The sequence below is a fragment of the Anabrus simplex genome, chromosome 2, assembly GCF_040414725.1.
Source record: "Anabrus simplex isolate iqAnaSimp1 chromosome 2, ASM4041472v1, whole genome shotgun sequence".
Lineage (NCBI taxonomy): Eukaryota > Metazoa > Arthropoda > Insecta > Orthoptera > Tettigoniidae > Anabrus > Anabrus simplex.
The window spans coordinates 644,837,938-644,858,964 of NC_090266.1; the positions used below are offsets into that span (position 1 = coordinate 644,837,938).

Consider the following 21,027-nt stretch of genomic DNA (forward strand, 5'->3'; position numbering starts at 1 on the left):
GAAACAGGCTGTAGATTTTCGATGTACTTATTCTGATCATAAACCCATCATTTTTAATCTTTCCTGGGTTCTTTTTCAACAGCCATCTTTTCCTTCGGAGAGCGTTCTTAGATTACAGTAGATTCTCCTGGCATATAAATAAAAATTTAAATACATTTGAAATAAACGATAGGCATGAGATTGACCGTCAAAATGTTCACCTCTATAATAAGGTCAATAATGCACGGAAGTATGTCATTCGTATCGCCAAAAATCCCGCACACTTGCCTACGCGCGACAATCGTGCTGGTCACATTGTCAACAATGACAATGGCAGCAGATGTAATTTGCCGCCAAGTAGCGGTCTTGCATCTTGCTGTGGGGTCCAGAACATCTAATAATAATAATAATAATAATAATAATAATAATAATAATAATAATAATAATAATAATAATAATAATAATGTTCTGGACCGTCGTCAAATGTGCGGACCGCGCTGGAAACGGGTCCTGGACGGGTAATGACTAAGAATGCAGTCCAGCGGCGGGTTCAGTACCGCCAAGGCACCCAAGACGACACCAAGCCGGATCTCCTGAAGGATTTGATCCATATTAAAAATGGTTATAGGAAAAGATGGCAAAGATTTAGGGACCCAACTCACCGGGTGGAATACCTGGACCTAGCCCGGGAAGTACGAAATCGATTGCTGGAAAAAAGATTGAAAAATGGGAGGAAACTTGCCGTAATCTATTAGGAAACGAGTCAGATCGCGAATTTTGGCGGATTCTCGCAGGAAACGAGTCGGATCGCGAATTTCGGCGGATTATATATCTAAAACAATAAGCATTCAATTATAAATATCAGTATAATACCATAGCGAAGCACGGGTATCTTGCTAGTTGATATATATGAGAAAACATAAAGCTCCAAAAATACTGCCTTAAGGAATTCCCCTCTTAATTATTACAGGGACAGCAAAGCTTTGCCTACTCTAATTCTCTGAGTTCTATTTGCTAGAAACATAGCCACTCATTCAGTCACTCTTTTGTCATGTCCAATTTCACTCATTTTTACCAGTGGTCTCCCATGATCAACCCTATCAAATGCCTTACATTGGTCAATCGCGATACAGTCCAATTGACCTCCTGAATCCAAGATACCTGCTATATCTTGCTGGAATCCTACAAGTTGAGCTTCAGTGGAATAACCTTTCCTAAACCCAAACTGCCTTCTGTCAAACCGGTTATTAATTTCGCCATCATGTTTAATATAATCAGAAAGAATGCTTTCCCAAAGTTTACATGCAATGCATGTTAAACTTGTGATAGTACATATATCACACCCCCGAATTAATGTAGAAGTTATAGATATTATTGTCAGTATTCGATTTATTATTATTATTACTATTATTATTATTATCAGTATTTCATTTGTATATTTTGCCATTTATATTGGTATGCTGGAAGATATCCACATATGTAGGTATGAGTAATTTGTTTTGCACGAGTGGGAAAACATTGCTTTAATAACTCTGGTAATTTGAATGAGTCATATGGCTACCCCAGTGTTTGTTGTGATGTACTTGTGTCGGGTAATTCCATGAGTCATATACACTGACTGACAGAGCAAATGCAACACCAAGAAGGAGTGGTCAGAACTTTATGCCAATTGCAGGGTAGACTGACGTCACTGAGGTATGCTCATGATGTGAAATGCGCCGCTGTGCTGCGCACGTAGCGAACGATAAATGGGACACGGCGTTGGCGAATGGCCCACTTCGTACCGTGATTTCTCAGCCGACAGTCATTGTAGAACGTGTTGTCGTGTGCCACAGGACACGTGTATAGCTAAGAATGCCAGGCCGCCGTCAACGGAGGCATTTCCAGCAGACAGACGACTTTACGAGGGGTATGGTGATCGGGCTGAGAAGGGCAGGTTGGTCGCTTCGTCAAATCGCAGCCGATACCCATAGGGATGTGTCCACGGTGCAGCGCCTGTGGCGAAGATGGTTGGCGCAGGGACATGTGGCACGTGCGAGGGGTCCAGGCGCAGCCCGAGTGACGTCAGCACGCGAGGATCGGCGCATCCGCCGCCAAGCGGTGGCAGCACCGCACGCCACGTCAACCGCCATTCTTCAGCATGTGCAAGACACCCTGGCTGTTCCAATATCGACCAGAACAATTTCCCGTCGATTGGTTGAAGGAGGCCTGCACTCCCGGCGTCCGCTCAGAAGACTACCATTGACTCCACAGCATAGACGTGCACGCCTGGCATGGTGCCGGGCTAGAGCGACTTGGATGAGGGAATGGCGGAACGTCGTGTTCTCCGATGAGTCACGCTTCTGTTCTGTCAGTGATAGTCACCGCAGACGAGTGTGGCGTCGGCGTGGAGAAAGGTCAAATCCGGCAGTAACTGTGGAGCGCCCTACCGCTAGACAACGCGGCATCATGGTTTGGGGCGCTATTGCGTATGATTCCACGTCACCTCTAGTGCGTATTCAAGGCACGTTAAATGCCCACCGCTACGTGCAGCATGTGCTGCGGCCGGTGGCACTCCCGTACCTTCAGGGGCTGCCCAATGCTCTGTTTCAGCAGGATAATGCCCGCCCACACACTGCTCGCATCTCCCAACAGGCTCTACGAGGTGTACAGATGCTTCCGAGGCCAGCGTACTCTCCGGATCTCTCACCAATCGAACACGTGTGGGATTTCATTGGACGCCGTTTGCAAACTCTGCCCCAGCCTCGTACGGACGACCAACTGTGGCAAATGGTTGACAGAGAATGGAGAACCATCCCTAAGGACACCATCCGCACTCTTATTGACTCTGTACCTCGACGTGTTTCTGCGTGCATCGCCGCTCGCGGTGGTCCTACATCCTACTGAGTCGATGCCGTGCGCATTGTGTAACCTGCATATCGGTTTGAAATAAACATCAATTATTCTTCCGTGCCGACTCTGTTTTTTCCCCAACTTTCATCCCTTTCGAACCACTCCTCCTTGGTGTTGCATTGTCACTGTCAGTCAGTGTATATATCCCAGCCTGATGAGATGAGCTTGTTGTTGTACCAGGGAAATTCGATGATTCATGTTAAACTCCCGAGTGTTTGTTTATAACTTGGGAGAAAGAAGAGGTTCACTCATGATTGGTGGGCAAGCACCAATCCAGACGTATCATCTGAGAGGAGGGGGATGTTGATGTCTATAAAGGTGGATCATACGGCAGCAACCAAGGAGACTGTATAAGACATTGTAAGGGTGATTGTAGAGGTGATTGTAAAGGAACGAGAAGGAAGATAACTACAACTACAACTGACGCACTGTACGGGAAGGAAGTGGTGCTGATACACGGTACTGGAGTGACACGGCTGCAATGGACTGGACTTCAAACGTTCGTGGAGCGTAGTCTTGTTATGTTCGTGGAAAGTGGCTGATTGTGGAGAGTGCTTGCGCATTAAGTATTGTAGCACTTGTGGCGGCCTAGCATTAAACAGTATGTTGGTGAAAGCTATCTCAGACTTTCCATAAATTTATGTTGAGGATCGACAGACGTGTGTATGTATATTTACAACAAGTGTTAAAATATGTGAACACAGTAGTACAAGGTACAGTATCTGTGTGATGTGATAACTGCCGATTATGAGAATCGGTAAGTCGAATTGATATAGAGACAGTGAAGGGTATTTATCTTCATACATGTACATTGTTCATCGGACTACCTACAAATGGTAACTTAGTTCTCGCTTTCGTTTTCCCACGATTTTCATTATTATTGTTGTTGTTGTTGTAAATATGGAGTCTTCCAGCAATATTTTATGTGTGTATTATATGTATAATGTTGTATGTTGATGAGGTGCTCATGCACGGAATTTGTTAAGAATATAGTTAGCTATTTTTGAATCAGTGTTATTGATGAACCTAGGTGCAGTTCCTACCTAATTAGTCGTTTTCAGGAGGTTAGGTAAGGCCTGCAGCAGATGTACCAGTACGCAGCATTATGTACACGCCCTGGGATATACAGTTTATCATGCTCTTATCTAAATTCGAGGGATCCATTCTGGTGAACTCTGGCGCCCATACTACGGACATTTCGGTTAATTATGCTTATTAATTTTATTAAGTTTTTGAGTAATTTTATTTATATATTTTTATTCATGATTTTATTTATCAGTAATCATCAAAAGGAAGTTACAAACTGACTGGCCTGTAATTTTCAGCTTTATGCCTATCACCCTTTCCTTTATACACAGGGGCTACTCTAGCAACTCTCCATTCATTTGATATAGCTCCTTCATGCAAACAATAATTAAGTACGTTCTTCAGATACGGTACTATATCCCAACCCGTTGTCTTCAGTATATCCCCCGAAACCTTATCAATTCCAAATGCTTTTCTAGTTTTCAAATTTTGTATCTTACTGCAAATGTCATTATTGTCATAGGTAAATTTTAATACTTCTTTAGCATTAGTCACCTCCTCTATTTGGACACAATAAGGAAGTTCCATTCTATAACAAAAGGGAGTACTGATAACTCTTAACGTTAAAAGCATTTCTATTTAAGGAGCTTATGTCTTGAGGGATTGGCAAGGCAGATACGAAATCTGACATTGGAGGAATGCCACACGGTAGATTAGCGGTTCTCGGTAAACCTCAACTCCACTCACACCATTTCGTATTTCTGGAATAATGAAAATGAAGATAAATGCCCACCTCGAACCCCAGGGCCTGTTTTCGTGAAGGTCAGCCCAAAGAGAGGGAATATTCAAACGCCCGCCCACTCCGAGAACCAGTACGGAAATTCTATGTGCACGCGCAGATTCTTACAATAATACGACATTAGATTCTGCGAGGGGAAATTTCGTTAACGTCACTATTAATGATAAATATGTTATTCTGATTAGGGGGTCATGACCGTTGGAATTTTAGGATTTCATCGCCTGGAAAGACTGCAATAAGCTTAATAATATAACGTATCAATTTATGAGAATTATCCCCAGCTATGTCCTCATTGGCTAAATGCACAGGACGCCATGGAAGAAGTGGAAATCCCCGCGAAAGGGCGAAGACACGAATTTGATCATAACTTTTCTTTTCTGACTGTGGATCAAACTACGGTGAGAAGGTTTAAATCACGTCTCATAAGAGTGGGCCACGCTTCGACACCCGGCTCAGTCTGCAGACATAGATATGGGAGACCTGTAGTCTCCCTCCCTGACATGATCTCGGGTGAACCCAGAAAAGTTACGGATGTATGACTTAAGCAGCCCACCGACTTCAAACGCCCCTACTTCTGAACACTCATTCACGGGGTGAAACTTTGATTGCCAGTGGACCGCTGTTCGCACCGCCGTTAATTACTAAAATATCCGAAGTGACAGTGAACGCTTTAGTATCGGGCAATATTACCATTGGGTGGTGTTACCTTAATTACAATTTACTAGCGGACGCCAGGCGCGTAAAGAGCACAGACAATGCACGCGACTACAGATAGACTCAATCTGCATTCGTTCATGATAATTACAAGCTGTATTTGCACACTATGATAGGGAAAGACATACGCTCCCCCATGAGGCTGCACGCTATAATCATTGTGAAATTAGTTCACACCATAGACAGTCGAAAAGTCATTCCCAGCATTCACTTGAAGGAGAGACTGGTTTACGCTCTTACATACTACGGCCTAGTCATAATATTTAGACAGTAAGGCACAGCTGCCATTTGAAGAAGTACCTGGTCATCGAAACGAACACTTGCCGGAAGAGACACAAACATTTCCGAAAGTGTTGCCTTCGATTACCGCGGAATGCGCGTCGCATCACCTGATGCGATATCGACGTATCTTATCGCAGGTTCCTTGGTTTCGCAGAAGAATCAAGATTGTACAGTAAATGTGTTGAGTGTATTAGTCATCTATATGTGTAAACATCTTTGAATTGTTTCTCTGTTGTTTAGATTTAAGATGTGTAAGTCAAATCTGCCCCTTGTATTAATTCATCCCTCTCATGTGGATACTAGCTGCATGGTTCGCTATACCGATTCGGTTTTCATTCCCTCGTCCGTTTATCACGTCGAAGAATAAGATGAATACCCTGATATAGTTGGGGACAAAACATGACGGCCACAGTTCCTAGAAGCGAGCTGGAAGCCGGTAGTCAATCACACCCTGCACCCTGCTGAGTTAACGAGTTCTAAGCGATCCTTGTTTGTTTTGGAGAGGCTGCCAAACAACTTTCTTCCTCGCTCTCTGTAGCATTTACCCTTTCTTCGTGTAGAGTGCAGTAGCCGATTTGGCAACTCTGGCTGCAGTAGAGGTAGCAAATCCTATAAATCGCTAATAGACACCGAGCTGCCGCTGGAAAGTAGTGGTGTGAGGCGAGGTCGTCATGATTTGTCCCCAACTATATTATAACTACGATATGTAGACTTGCTGTCGCATTAATAGAAGAGATAAAACTTCTTAATAATTGTTACTCGAGTGTAGTATATGAGCCGCTTCCCGGCTAAATGATTTCGGTCTAAATAAGATGAAGGGACACATCAAAATGTGAATAATAGGTTGAAACGTTAATTGAAGTTTATTTTCTTGCACAGACTTACTCTGGGTTACATTGTTTGTGTTGTATCATGCATGCCATTTGAAAATGAATCAGCCAAGTGCTGGTGAGATAACGCGTATTTGCACGACCGATCTGGCCAGGCTTACATTTATGTTGTTAGAGATAAGGCATGTTGTTGTATTGGATCCAGAGGTATGAAACTGGTAGTGCAATTAAATATGTGTACATGAGGAAGGTTGCTTCTGTTAATAATAATAAATGTAACTGAGATGCCGAGATTTCGATGGCGGATGTCAACAGCGTCAACCGTCGGGAATTAGATATGGAATCTAACTGTGAACCGTGTTAAAGATTGGATACTAAGTGTTTAAATATAAGAATGACTAGGGATCACCAATGTTATGCTCATCTCGTGAGCCTGGTGTTCTAATAGCGTTTGAATGAGTATTCTTGGTAATTAAATGTGCCGGGACGATGGCGCCGTATGCGAATTTGATCTAACTTTCTTGTTTAAATTGTGGTTTGAGACCACGTGATAATAATAATATATTCGCGATCGATAAATTTTATGGGGATATAAAATCACACCACGAGCTCAGTCGCGTAGGTTAACCCCATAGAAACAAGTCAAGTGTTGTATTGGGTCAGTGAATAACATGCAGTCTGATGAATATTTAAGTCTGAAAATCCGCGTATGGGGCGAGTTGCCCGTTCGGTTAGGGGCGCGCAGTTATGAGCTTGCATCCGGGAAATAGTGGGTTCAAACCCCATTGTCGGCAGCCCTGAAGATGGCTTTCCGTGGTTTCCCATTTTCAGGCACATGCTGGGGCTGTACCTTAATGAAGGTCACGACCGCTTTCTTCCCATTCTTAGGCCTTTCGTATCCCATCGTCGCCATAAGACCTATCTGTGTCGGTGCGACGTAAAGCAAATAGTAGAAAATCCGCGTATGAGAAATAAGGAATCTACGAGATAAATAAAGAAGCTACGAGAAATATGAAGAATATCTGTAAGTGTCCGGACGACTGGAAATATTTAATTTCGGCCGCCGGGACGTATGGGAATTAAGACTGAATTATGAGTTGTGCATGTGATCACACCCCAGCACAGTACGAACGAACAAGGAGAGGCTGCATGCCTGGTTATTTTCACGCATCGCGACCCGAGAGATCATAGAAGTTAGCTCTCCGCATGAGTGATAATGTGGTGGAATGCTAATTACACTCATGTTCATTAAAAACAGAACACCTTGGAAGATTAGGGATAGGAAGCTCATATTCTCAAGACATGTTCATTAATACGTTCCTGTTGCCTAGTAGGCACTGGATCTTCCATGGGCACTGATAACTTGTTCCATGCGTGATGGCATCGACGCGTTTAAGACGCGAATGGCGTCCAGGGATATAGTCATCCATGCTGCTTTTACCTGGTCCCACAGTTCATCTTTGGTGGTTCGCATTGGGTCACAGCGCCGCACCCGTCGTTTCACCATATCTCATACATTTTCAATTGGCGACAAGTCCGGTGATCGGGCTGGCCAGGGCAACAGTCTGACATCCTGTGACAACAAGAAGGCACGTGTTCGTGCAGCAACATGTGGTCGCGCATTGTCCTGCTGAAATATGGCGTATGGGATGTCGTGCAGGAAGGGTATGGCTACGGGTCACAGGATGTCATTCACGTAGGTCAAACTGGTCACATTGCCCTGGACACGCACCATCTGTGATTTGTGGTTGTACCCAATAGCACCCCACACCATAAGGCCTTGAGTTGGTGCTGTATGTCTTGTGCGAATGCAGTCATTGTGATGCCTCTCTCCCTGTCTGCGGCGAACCAAAATGCGGCCAATCATTTTCAAACAAACAGAATCTGGATTCGTCTGAAAACACTACCTGCTGCCATTCCTGTCCCCAGTGACGTCGTTCCATACACCATTGCAGTCTAGCATGTTTATGCACATTAGTCAAAGGTAGGCGGAGAAGTGGACGACACGCCGGTAACCCAAATCGTAATAAACGGCGATGGATGGCCACTCCTGATAGTGGACGATGTGTTCCACTGTTCCACTGTTGCGCCAGAGCCGAGGAGGATGCAGATCTGTCCTGCAATGCCATTCGTATGAGGTGTCGATCTTCTCTGGGGGTGGTCTGGGTGGTGCGACCAGACCCATCTCGTCGTATTCTACGGACTTCTGTGAACCATTCTGTACACACCTGTTGCATTGCCGACACACTTCGTCCCACAGGAGCAGCAATTTCCCGGATGGATGCATCATGTTCTCTCATGCCAAAAAAGCGTCCTCTTTCATATTCACTTATTCGACGGTACGGTTCTCGCATACGTCTGCGAGGCATCCTGCACGTCTGCTCAAGTCACACTGATCCGTTACCTTCGGTTTATAATGACAACGAGAGCCGCAGGCACATTTTACCAATCGGTGGTCGTGCACCGAGATATCGATGTGGACCTTGAATCTGAGGGCCGACAAGGTTCAGGCAGAGCCATTGCGTTTATTTAGGATGTCTCTCTTCCTTTATCCGTGCTTGAGACCGGCGCAAGTGCAGTTAACTCTCTGAGGAGGAGGAGGTCTGCAAAATATACCTACCCAGGTGTATTATTAAAATGTACCTGCAGTTCACCTCTATTGACGTTGTGTCTGAAAAGAGCTACACCGCCTCGAGGAATACGAGGACACACGTGCGGATGAGTGCTTAGCGTCTTGGCCTTTGGTCGTCGTGTAGAGGGATTTTAATCTTAAATTGTTAATTCAGTTGGCTCTGGGACTGGGTATCCTCGCCTCTCTAACATTCCTGCAACTCGCACACCACACTATGCTTTACCACATTAACGCCCAGTTTCTCATACGCAGCAAATGCTGCCCACCCTCATCGAAACGTCTGCCTTACAAGGACTGCACCAGGCTAACAACAGCCATACGAAATTGGTTATTATTATTGTTGTTATTGCCAAACTCTGTAAATTGTTAACATATTTTTCCTCAGCCGTTCCCACATTTTGAGCTCTAAATTATTATTTACTGAAATCTTAACCAATAGTGTAATTTCATGAATGTTGATTCACTATACATCCCGGGACTGTATATCCCATACAATTGTGAAATACGTATGTACCTAGCCATGAAAATTTAAATTTATGCAACATAATATATAAATTTTCGTAGTAATACTAAGAAGAGAAAGCTCTATAACATTATTATAATCATGTATTAACATTAGATTGAGACATATTGCAACCCAGAATCCTAAGTATCATATTCAAAAATAGTTTCAGTTGACAAAAGACAATATTGTAGGTTAAAAGTACCTTCAACTAATACGTGTGAGCTTCTTTTAGTTAAAACCAGGTTTCACTGAGACAGCTCTGAATACTTTCCGTTAAAACGAGTTATACACAAGGGTATCCCTAACTAGCTAAAAGTTTTTGAACTGGTAGCATTTGTTTATATCAGCTTTACCGATTGGAAATTGTGTTGACGGTTTTCGAGATTTACAGCAGATCTCCAGTAACGATCCCAAATGAGTTTTAATAATGTTATTGACTTTACGTCCCACTAAGTACTTTTACGGTTTTCGGAGGCGGCAAGGTGCCGGAATGTACTCCAGCAGGAGTTATTTTACGTGCCAGTAAATTTGCCTACTCGAGGCTGACGTATTTGAGCCCCTTCCAATACCACCGGACTGAGTGAGGTTCGAACTTGCCAAGTTGGGGTCAAATGACTTTTATGGAGTGATTAAGCAGTATGTATTCCGGACAGCACACCCTTCATTTACTGTCAGCAGACGCTCCTAGAAAATAAACATGAAATTGCGTACTTTAAATATTGCGTTTAATTTTGTAGGCCCTGCTGTTTGAAGATGTGTTGGTCAGTATGTTTAGTGGGATGGAAGATACTGTTAGCCTCTCGAATATCCGAATCTCTTGTGTTTAACTAACCCAGTGCACAAACACCTCGACCCCTGGTTTCACCTTTCACGTCTCCTTCCTTAGGATTCCTCCAAAATTCTCTCTATCTGCAGCACAGTGTATAGATAAGAAATTCAACATGTATTGAAGTAGGCACAACCCAGATTTACAATTAAATACTTTACTAGTTTGTTGACTTGAATTAATTACTTTCATTTACTTCAAATACAGGAGCTATAAAGAAACACCAATAGAAAGGGAAATTCGGTTGCTTCAAGAGAGAGAGAAAGAACTTCGGCGTGAAAATGGGCTGTACCAACATTCTTCAATTACATCACCTCCTCCAGCAAAATCTATACCTGAGGTAAGAGGTTTTACGTAAACATCTGTTATCTTATTTCCTCACTTAAATTATGTAATGTATATAATGTATAATGTATAATTATATAATGTATCTGTACGTAATGTGAGCTGATTGTGAAAATTTACATTCCTCTTGAAGCAGTCACGAGGTAACAGGATGTGCAATGATTTCTTCTTCTCTTACTGCTTTCCCCACATCTTGGTAGGGTTGTGGGTGCGAACTGTGTCGTACATGTGGATTTGGCCTTATTTTACGGCTGGATGCCCTATCTGACCTAACAGTATGTTGACGGATGTATTTATTACTGGATGCTTCTGTGGTGGTTGGTAGTTTGTGTGCATATGAAGAGGAGTGCGCTAAAGCAAACACAAACACCCAATCCTCGAGGCAGAGGAATTAATCAGACGTGGTTATAAATCCCGAACCCGCCGGGAATCGAGAGACCCTCTGAACGGAAAGTCTTGACACTGACCATTTAGCCAAGAAGTCGGTCAGGATGTTCATTGAACTGTTATTGAAAAATGGTTATATATTTACAATGTAATACAGTACAGGTGTTTCCGCGTACTAGTATCTTACTAGTATCTTACTAGCTGCGAGTCGAATTCTCCATCTCACAGGTACGGTATCTTTACTTATTACCCTTCGTTTTCGCAGTAAAATCTCTTTCTGTAATACTCCAGACTGAACCCATAATTCTACATTGCTAAAGGAACCGACACACGGCTATGTAGGGCCAAGTGCGAGAGGGAAAATGACGCACATCCATCTTTGTAATACAGCTAGCTTCATGTCCGTGGCTTGTTACTTCACGCAGGAGATGACCTAAAACATCGAGCGAAATCGTGACATTTCGGAAGACAGTAGCGTAGCCAGGATTTCAGTTTAGGAGGGGGGGGGGGGGGCATTCATCCAGAATTTTATTTGGATAGGTGTCCAAACTTCCATAGTTTAGGTGGTGTAGAATACCGAAAAAGGAAATGAGTGTCCTTGGATCCAAGTAAGAGTGGTGGATTCGTGCGGATTCCGGAAGCTAATAGTAATTTTCTTCTTCTTCTTATTATTATTATTCTTCCCCCGCTTTTCCCACACCTGTGGGGTCGCGGGTGCGAACTGTGTCGCACATGTGGATTTGGCCCTGTTTTACGGCCGGATGTCCTTCCCGACGCCAACCCTATATAGAGGGATGTAATCTGTGTTGTGTGTTTCTTTGGTGGTTGGTAGTGTAGTATGTTGTCTGAATATGAATATGTTGGGACAAACACCCAGTCCCCAGCCAGAAGAATTAATCAGACGCGATTAAAATACCCGACCCTGCAGGGAATCGAACCCGGGACCGTCTAAACCAAAGGCCTCAACACTGATCATTCAGCCAATGAGTCAGACTTCGGAAGCTAATATTAATGTACATTACATATAAAATGCTCAATAAAAGTACATTCGTTAAAACTCCTCGGGTGTCTGGACTCCTTGGACGTCACCCCCCCCCCCCCCCGTCTCCCGGCTACCTCTGTTACTCCCATCCCAACATAACTGCAGCATTTCATATATTCCGAGTACAAGTGACATGAATGCAAGAATAAACAGTTTGAGTAAGGATGCAATATTCTGGTTTAGAATAAATACGGTAATGTTATTATAATAATGGTCATGTGATAAGCAATAAAGAAGTGATATTTTATACAAATAATGCGGCAAAGATATACACACACGCGTCGAATACAGGTTTCTCGTCCTTCTTGTCCATGGCTAGATGATGAAGGCAAGAGAATGATGGCCCACCGTGACTCGTTATTTCGACATTATAAACAAACCCTAGATGACACAGACTTCGAATCTAACCGCATCTTAAGAAATCGCACAAAGCAGTTAATCAGAAATTTAAAAAATGTATATATTTTAGGAATGTAGCTAACAACTTAAATTCTAATCGCGCATGGGACCAACTTGGAGCTCTGGGAATAGGAAAACATCAACAGAGACAGATTCCACTTGACGAACTGAGCGATTACTTTAGTAGAATAAATATTCAACCTACCAAAATTAACTGCACCGACTCACCGCCCTCCCCTCCAGCCAATCCACCATTCACATTTCACATTGTCACACAAAATCAGGTTAAAAGGCTTTGTACTATATTAAAACAAAGACTACAGATGTAGATGATATTCCTATTACTTTTATACATAACATTACGGGTGCTATCTCGCCTATACTGACGCACATACTGAACTACTGTTTACTAAACGGAACTTTCCCTACTGTCTGAAAAACTGCCAATATTGTGATGTTTGGGACATCACTGTATATTTTTAATTATTGAACTATATATTTAATTGATAAGATGTATATATTAATCACTGATAGGTCATTTTTAAATTAATATGTATATATATATAGGGTTTTTATCATCCATTTCAATCATCATTTCATTTCTTTGTATCGCGGCTATAACGTATTCTGAACGAACAAATTATTGGGTAAAGTATTTCAACATCACGCATATTTATAACTTGCAGTAAATTTTCCAATAGGCGTGGTGAGGTGACCAGAGTCAGCAGGCTAATTTCAGCCCAGTTCCAGGAAAAGTACGTCATCGAGGTTACGAGAGATATTACCCTCTCCACCTCACGAAGAGACAGTTGATACATTATTAACACCCACTTTTCAAACTCGGCTTCGAGACGCTTTATTTCAGCGGGAAGTTCAGCCTATGTGAATGAACGTAATGAAGCAACGTGATGGATGCACAGCTATACATCGGAGAAGGGATGAGACCTCGAATCTTACTGGACCATGTGATATGGCTGATGGAAGGAGACTTCTGAACCGATAAATACCACCGACAAGGGCTGGAGAGGACATTCGGACTTTCGGGCTTTCTCATTTATATTCTTATTCATACTCTTACTACGATTCTACGTCTACACATCGGAGAAGATTTTAACTTAGTTCACTTCGCATCTTAGTATATTCTACTCAAAAGTTACTCTCATTGGGACTTGTTATCTCAATGACGAGAGATAGTCAACGGGAGACCGGCTTTGACTAGTATAGGGCAGGAGAGCTCTTATTATGAATTTAGCTACGCTACTGTTCCGTACTACGGAAGAATACGAATGTATTCTCTCCATGAACATAACCCATGGTGGTTTTGCACTTAAAATTAGGACTCATTACGACTTTATGTAAGGAGTACAGTAGGAAGTGTTAAGGACAGGAAATGTAGAAGTAGGACTGGAATCCAACAACAGAGAAGGCAGTCGGTACGAGATCCACATATCATCAGCTTCAAGACAACAGAGTCTACATATGGTGAGCTTATGGCATAAGTTACTGCAAGTCTTCGCGCAACAGTTCATTTTTAAAATTAATTTCATTCAATTTTTCTTTTGTTTCCGTAAGTTCAGATGTCGTTAAAACGCCGTTACGTCACGTTTTTCATCTTAATAAATAGCTGTTCTAATTTGTATTTTATGAAATGATTATTAATGATCCTTAAATTCCAAGTTAGTGTACTTAATGATTTGTGTTCCGTTCACCTCACCCCTGGGAGTTTTTTGAGTCTCATTACGCATTATTATTATTATTATTATTATTATTATTATTATTATTATTATTATTATTATTATTATTATTATTATTATTATTAATTATCTACTTTTGTTTTCAAGCCTTAAGCTTGAAGACTGGCGCCCTTGGGATACTGTTTATGGAGACACAATGACATATCATTTATTTATTTTAATATTAAAGTGACCCGCCACGTTATAATTTTGTCATTCATCTCTGGGCCAAGTGGGTACGTCACATATTGTCGCCACAACTGAGGGGCTCGTAAGTCATTAAGTACTGGTATAGAAGGATAAAATCAGTAGTTTGGGGGTAACTGTTGTGTATCCACAGTATATTTTTCTTGTGTGTTTGATTTTGGGGGTAACATGGCTGAGCAAGAGGAGAAAGACATGACGCTGCGTAGTGGACACGTGCTGAAGGGTAGTACTTTAAGTAATTCTAAGGAAGAGTTAGATAAATGTGTAGAGGAAGAAACTGATATTAGGAGCGAAGATAGCGAAGGGAGTAAGAGTAGGAATGACGAAGTTACGTTAGATTCAGACGATAGTACGATGGGGGGCGGGGCGGAGGTTAGTCCTAACATTGAGAGTAATAATACTCAGTTACTTGAAATAATGCAGTTAATGTTGAGTAAGATAGAGGACAGTAAATCTGAAATAAAAAATGAATTGGAACAAATTAAAACAGATGTAGAACAAACTAAATCAGAAATTAAAAATGAAGTAGAACAAACTAAATCAGAAATTAAAAATGGAGTAGAACAAACTAAATCAGAAATTAAAAATGAAGTAGAACAAACTAAACGAGAATTAAGTAAGGCATTGAATGAACACAAGGTCGAAGCTAATAAAAGGATGGACGAACATAGCAAACAGTTACAAGAATTATTTAAGCAAAATGAAAGATTTAACAAGCAGATAGAGGAACAGAAAGAGATAACTAAGCAAAACAAACAAGAGGTAGAAAAGAAATTTGTAGAGCAGAGGAGTGAGTTGTTGGGATTAATGGAAAAAGAAAGCAACAACACTAGAAAGGAGTTAGAGACACAGGTGACAAGTATTAATAATAAAGTGGAGATCCAAAAGGAAGAACTAAAAGAATTTAAAGATCAGGTGCAAAACAAGATCGATACCGTTAAGTGTATAATAGAAGACAACACTAGGGAACAAAGAGAAAAGTTTGCGATAGTAGAAGGCAATAGAGTGGAAATTAAGACACTGAAAGAAAAACAGAACACTGTAGTGAATGAAATTGAAAGAAGAGATAAAGATGTAGATAACCGCATAGCGATGGCAGAAGCACGCATACGACGAGAAGTAAGAGAAAGGCAAGGTAACACTGAGAGGCAAAGTCATGGAGGGATTTACAGTAAGGAAATCGAATTACCGAAGTTCATTGGGAAACAAACTAACCCATTAGAATTTCTTAAAATAGTAGAAAAACGGTTTGGGAAACGGATTGAGGAAGGGTTTATGGACTGGGAAGAGGCGATCGACATTATTGATCATGCTTTTGTGGGAGAGACGCGTTCCTGGTTTTCAGTCTATAAAAGTAACATGAAAAGTCTGAAGGAATTTAAGACGAAGTTCACAGACAAATACTGGAACGAAACCGTTCAAAGCCGTGAAAGAGAAAGGGTATTATTCGGGAAATTCAAACATAATGAATGTGTCTCTATGACTGAGTATTTTTTGTCACATGTTATGATTTGCCAGAATTTAGACGGAATCACGGCTGATTCAGATGTAGTCAGATTACTGTTACGACATTTTCCAGACAGGGTACGCGAAGCAGCGTGTATGCAAAGTATTAAAACTATTCAGGAAATGGAGCAGTTATTAGGGAGTTTTGATGCACTAGGAAACATTGGGCATAGAACAGGAAACTCACATAATTTTGTTCCTCATAGTGAACCAAGGGACAATAGGAGACAGCCAAACTACGAGAATCGTAATCAGTTTCAGCCAAGGCATAACGGTAGGGGTGGCGCACCTGAAAATAGAACGGGAAATGCCCAACAAGTCAGAGGACAAGTTACTAACGAGCCAAGTGTAGGTACACGATCGCAACCTTTAAACTAAATGCAGGCTGTAATGATGGGTCAGAATTCCAGCCTTACCAGGAAGTAGTTAGGAATTGTGTTATGAAACTATTGCCATATGACCTAGATGTTAAGGAAGACCTTATGTGTGAACCAGATAATAATTATTTATATTCGGGTGATGAAGTGATTAATCCTGTGGTTCAATTAGAAGTTTGGGGGGCGTATGTTAACGCGTTAATTGATACTGGAAGTCGGAAATCATGTATTAGTTCAGAATGGTATGACTCTTTAGTTAAACAGGGTATTATGATAGAAGAGATGCCTGTTAAGTCTACATTCATTATTACAGCTGTTGGTAAAAAGTCGAAACAAATATGCAAGCTGGTTGCGGTGCCGATTTGTATAGAGGGTTTTATTTCAGTACAGCTATGTTTGGTTATTCCTCACCTTATATTTGATCTCATCTTGGGATGTGACTGGCTGACTTTAAAATCGGCTCAGCTAGATTACGATGATGCAACGGTAAATCTGAAGTGGGATAATAAGTATGTCAAACTCGAACTGAAAAATGAAATTCAGAGGAAAACGAATGTTTGTTCTATGTGGAGTGTTATTGACGTTTCTAGATATGAGGAGAAACCCAGTGAGGGGTTTAATTTATGCCAGTTGTGGTTGAAAGAGGATCAGAAGGATGCCTTATTTGAAGCTGCGAGTAACAGTAAATTAGAGGAAGTCCAGAGGGACGAATTGTTGGCAGTGTTATGTGAACACGCTGAGATTTTTTCTAAGAAACCCGGTAAAACACATGTTTATGAACATTCTTTTTCAGTGCTGGATGACAGTCCTTTCAGCGGGCCACGGTATGCTATCCCACACAAATATGCCAAGGCAGTTGACGATCAGATACAAGCTATGTTAGCTGATGGGATAATTGAAGTGTCTAATAGCCAGTATGTAAATTCTTTAATCGTTGTGCCTAAGAGTGATGGGAGCGTCAGACTTTGCATTGATGGGAGAGATATGAATAGACGTATTTGTGCTGACCAGCTAAAATCGCAGACTATTGAAGAGTTAATTCAGGGCTTTGAGGGTAAAAAATGGTTTTCATCTGTTGATTTAAGAAGTAGTTTTTGGCAGATTCCTTTGAGAGTGGAGGACAGGCCTCTGACAGCATTTAGTCATAAGTACAGCTTGTATCAGTTTCAGCGCGTTCCCTACAGGACGAAGACAAGTTCTGCGGCTTTAATTAGAGCATTAAATATTGCATTAGGTGATGATACAGGTGATTTCGCCAGGGTTTATGTTGATGATCTGGTGATTGCGTCTAGGACCTTGTGCTTATAAATTATCTGACGGCGATTGCATTTCAATGGGTACGTACAACATTAGAAGTTTACGTAAATGTATTACGAGTCCGGTGGATTTTCCATAGTGCTGGAATATAGGTCAGTGAGCCAGGCCACGCTTATCTCTTATATAATATACACCTGTCGCAGCGTGGAGTGACTGCTCTCTGGTAGGTGGAGTTTCCCAAGTTTTGTTTTGCTTGCTACACGATGTGTGTGTATACGATTGACACGAGTTCATTACCAAGATTACGTCTGTTCTCTTTACGTAACGCCATGTATGGGTAATCTAGTATTTGATTTTATATAACGAGGATCATTAATATTGCAGTTTAAAATTTGTAAATTCCCCGTAGACTATAAGAAGTCATCATAAAGACTTGCAATAATTTTACCCTAGGCTAAAACCACGTGAATGTGTTAGCGTGTGTGAAGTGATAGTCATACAGCAAGAACGTATAAACACTTGAAAGAGTAATACGATGCATTTTGTTTGTGTAAATTTTGTACAGATCTAAATTGAATTGTCAAGTATTGCATACACTGGATTCATAAAATCAGCAAGAGGTGACGAACATTTGAGAAAGTGAGACATCAGAAACTCGCTAAGTTGTAATATTGTGTTTTAATGGAAATTTTGAAGTGTTATATATTATTTGTTATTAAGTTGTAGGTGGAATCATCAAGTTGTAATTTTGTAAAATAGTGTTTTGTTGTATACAGTAATGAATGAATGTACAGTGGTTTTGAAAACAAGTGAATCGTAAGTGGCAATGTGTAAGTGTGAGCCCACAACGGAAGTACTACTTGTTTCAGGCTCAGAGGGGCGAATGTGATGTTTGGGACATCACTGTATATTTTTAATTATTGAACTACATATTTAATTGATAAGATGTATATATTTAATCACTGATAGGTCATTTTTAAATTAATATGTATGTATGTATATATATATATATAGGGTTTTTATCATCCATTTCAATCATCATTTCATTTCTTTGTATCGCGGCTATAACGTATTCTGAACGAACAAATTATTGGGTAAAGTATTTCAACATCACGCATATTTATAACTTGCAGTAAATTTTCCAATAGCCGTTGTGAGGTGACCAGAGTCAGCAGGCTAATTTCAGCCCAGTTCCAGGAAAAGTACGTCATCGAGGTTACGAGAGATATTACCCTCTCCACCTCATGAAGAGACAGTTGATACATTATTAACACCCACTTTTCAAACTCGGCTTCGAGACGCTTTATTTCAGCGGGAAAGTTCAGCCTATGTGAATGAACGTAATGAAGCAACGTGATGGATGCACAGCTATACATCGGAGAAGGGATGAGACCTCGAATCTTACTGGACCATGTGATATGGCTGATGGAAGGAGACTTTTGAACCGATAAATACCACCGACAAGGGCTGGAGAGGACATTCGGACTTTCGGACTTTCTCATTTATATTCTTATTCATACGATTCTACGTCTACACATCGGAGAAGATTTTAACTTAGCTCACTTCGCATCTGAGTATATTCTACTCAAAAGTTACTCTCATTGGGACTTGTTATCTCAGTGACGAGAGGTAGTCAACGGGAGACCGGCTTTGACTAGTATAGGGCAGGAGAGCTCTTATTATGAATTTAGCTACGCTACTGTTCCGTAATACGGAAGAATACGAATGTATTCTCTCCATGAACATAACCCATGGTGGTTTTGCACTTAAAATTAGGACTCATTACGTCTTTATGTAGGGAGTACAGTAGGAAGTGTTAAGGACAGGAAATGTAGAAGTAGGACTGGAATCCAACAACAGAGAAGGCAGCCGGTACGAGATCCACATATCATCAGCTTCAAAACAACAGAGTCTACATATGGTGAGCTTATGGCATAAGTTACTGCAAGTCTTCGCGCAACAGTTCATTTGTAAAATTAATTTCATTCAATTTTTCTTTTGTTTCCGTAAGTTCAGATGTCGTTAAAACGCCGTTACGTCACGTTTTTCATCTTAATAAATAGCTGTTCTAATTTGTATTTTATGAAATGATTATTAATGATCCTTAAATTCCAAGTTAGTGTACTTAATGATTTGTGTTCCGTTCACCTCACCCCTGGGAGTTTTTTGAGTCTCATTACGCATTATTATTATTATTATTATTATTATTATTATTATTATTATTATTATTATTATTATTATTATTATTATTAATTATCTACTTTTGTTTTCAAGCCTTAAGCTTGAAGACTGGCGCCCTTGGGATACTGTTTATGGAGAAACAATGACATATCATTTATTTATTTAATATTAAAGTGACCCGCCACGTTATAATTTTGTCATTCATCTGTGGGCCAAGTGGGTACGTCACAATATTATATCGGTACCTAAGAGTTTAGACCCACAATCACCCTCTGACTATCGTCCTATGTCCGTACTCCCTGCGCTTTCTAAAGACTTCGAACGTTTAGTATACGAGGAAGTTCTAGAATACCTAAATAAAATTGCTCTTTTGGACCCTTTGCAATCTGGATTTAAGAAGGGTTACAGTACCACGACAGCACGATAGCACTGCAGACAGTAGAAACGCTATGTACAAACGACTGCTCACTATACTTATCCTTCTTGACTTCAGTAGCGCCTTTGATACTATAGTAATTCTGACTATGATAAAGAAAATGGAACTGCTAAATTTCGACCTGGTTGCGCTTAAGGTTTTTAGTTCTTATTTGAGTAACCGTCAACAGCGTGTAACATTAAACGACAAGGCCTCTAAATGGAAAATGAAACTTAATGTTGCCCCACAGGGCAGTATTCAACGGCCCCTAATTTTCTGTATTTATATCAATGATGACATACCATCTGTGACAGGAAGTAACACACATGACATCTGTGCTGACGATCTTCAAATATATCGACACTGCAAGACAAGATATTAACAGGGACATCCGACTACATAAGTGTATATGCACAACGAAGCTCTCTTATACTAAACTGCAAAAAAACTCAGACAAGTATAATTGGATCCCGAAAATTACGGAGCTGCTCAAACAATGTCGCAATCCCGCCTATCCTACTGAATGGTAACATTATTATTTAAGGAAGCGGAGACTGCTATCAGTGGAATACTGTGTAGGAGGGATTTTGACTGGAAGGTGATTGGGGATTTAAATGAGAAACTGGAAGTGAAATTTCTAGATCCTAATGGGTGGGTAGGAGATAGGGATCTGCGCTCAGATGGCCTTCACTT

At 41.1% G+C, this 21,027-nt stretch overlaps 1 protein-coding gene across 2 annotated transcripts in view; it reads left to right on the forward strand.

The window, feature by feature from the left end:
• Window positions 1-21,027, forward strand: part of LOC136862988 (uncharacterized) — a 230,216-nt gene that overhangs the window by 55,484 nt on the left and 153,705 nt on the right. For both annotated transcript variants that reach the window (XM_067139290.2, XM_067139292.2), the window contains exon 4: window positions 10,693-10,825. In XM_067139290.2, the coding sequence (XP_066995391.2) occupies window positions 10,693-10,825 (133 nt within the window). The remainder of the gene's footprint in view (window positions 1-10,692; window positions 10,826-21,027) is intronic.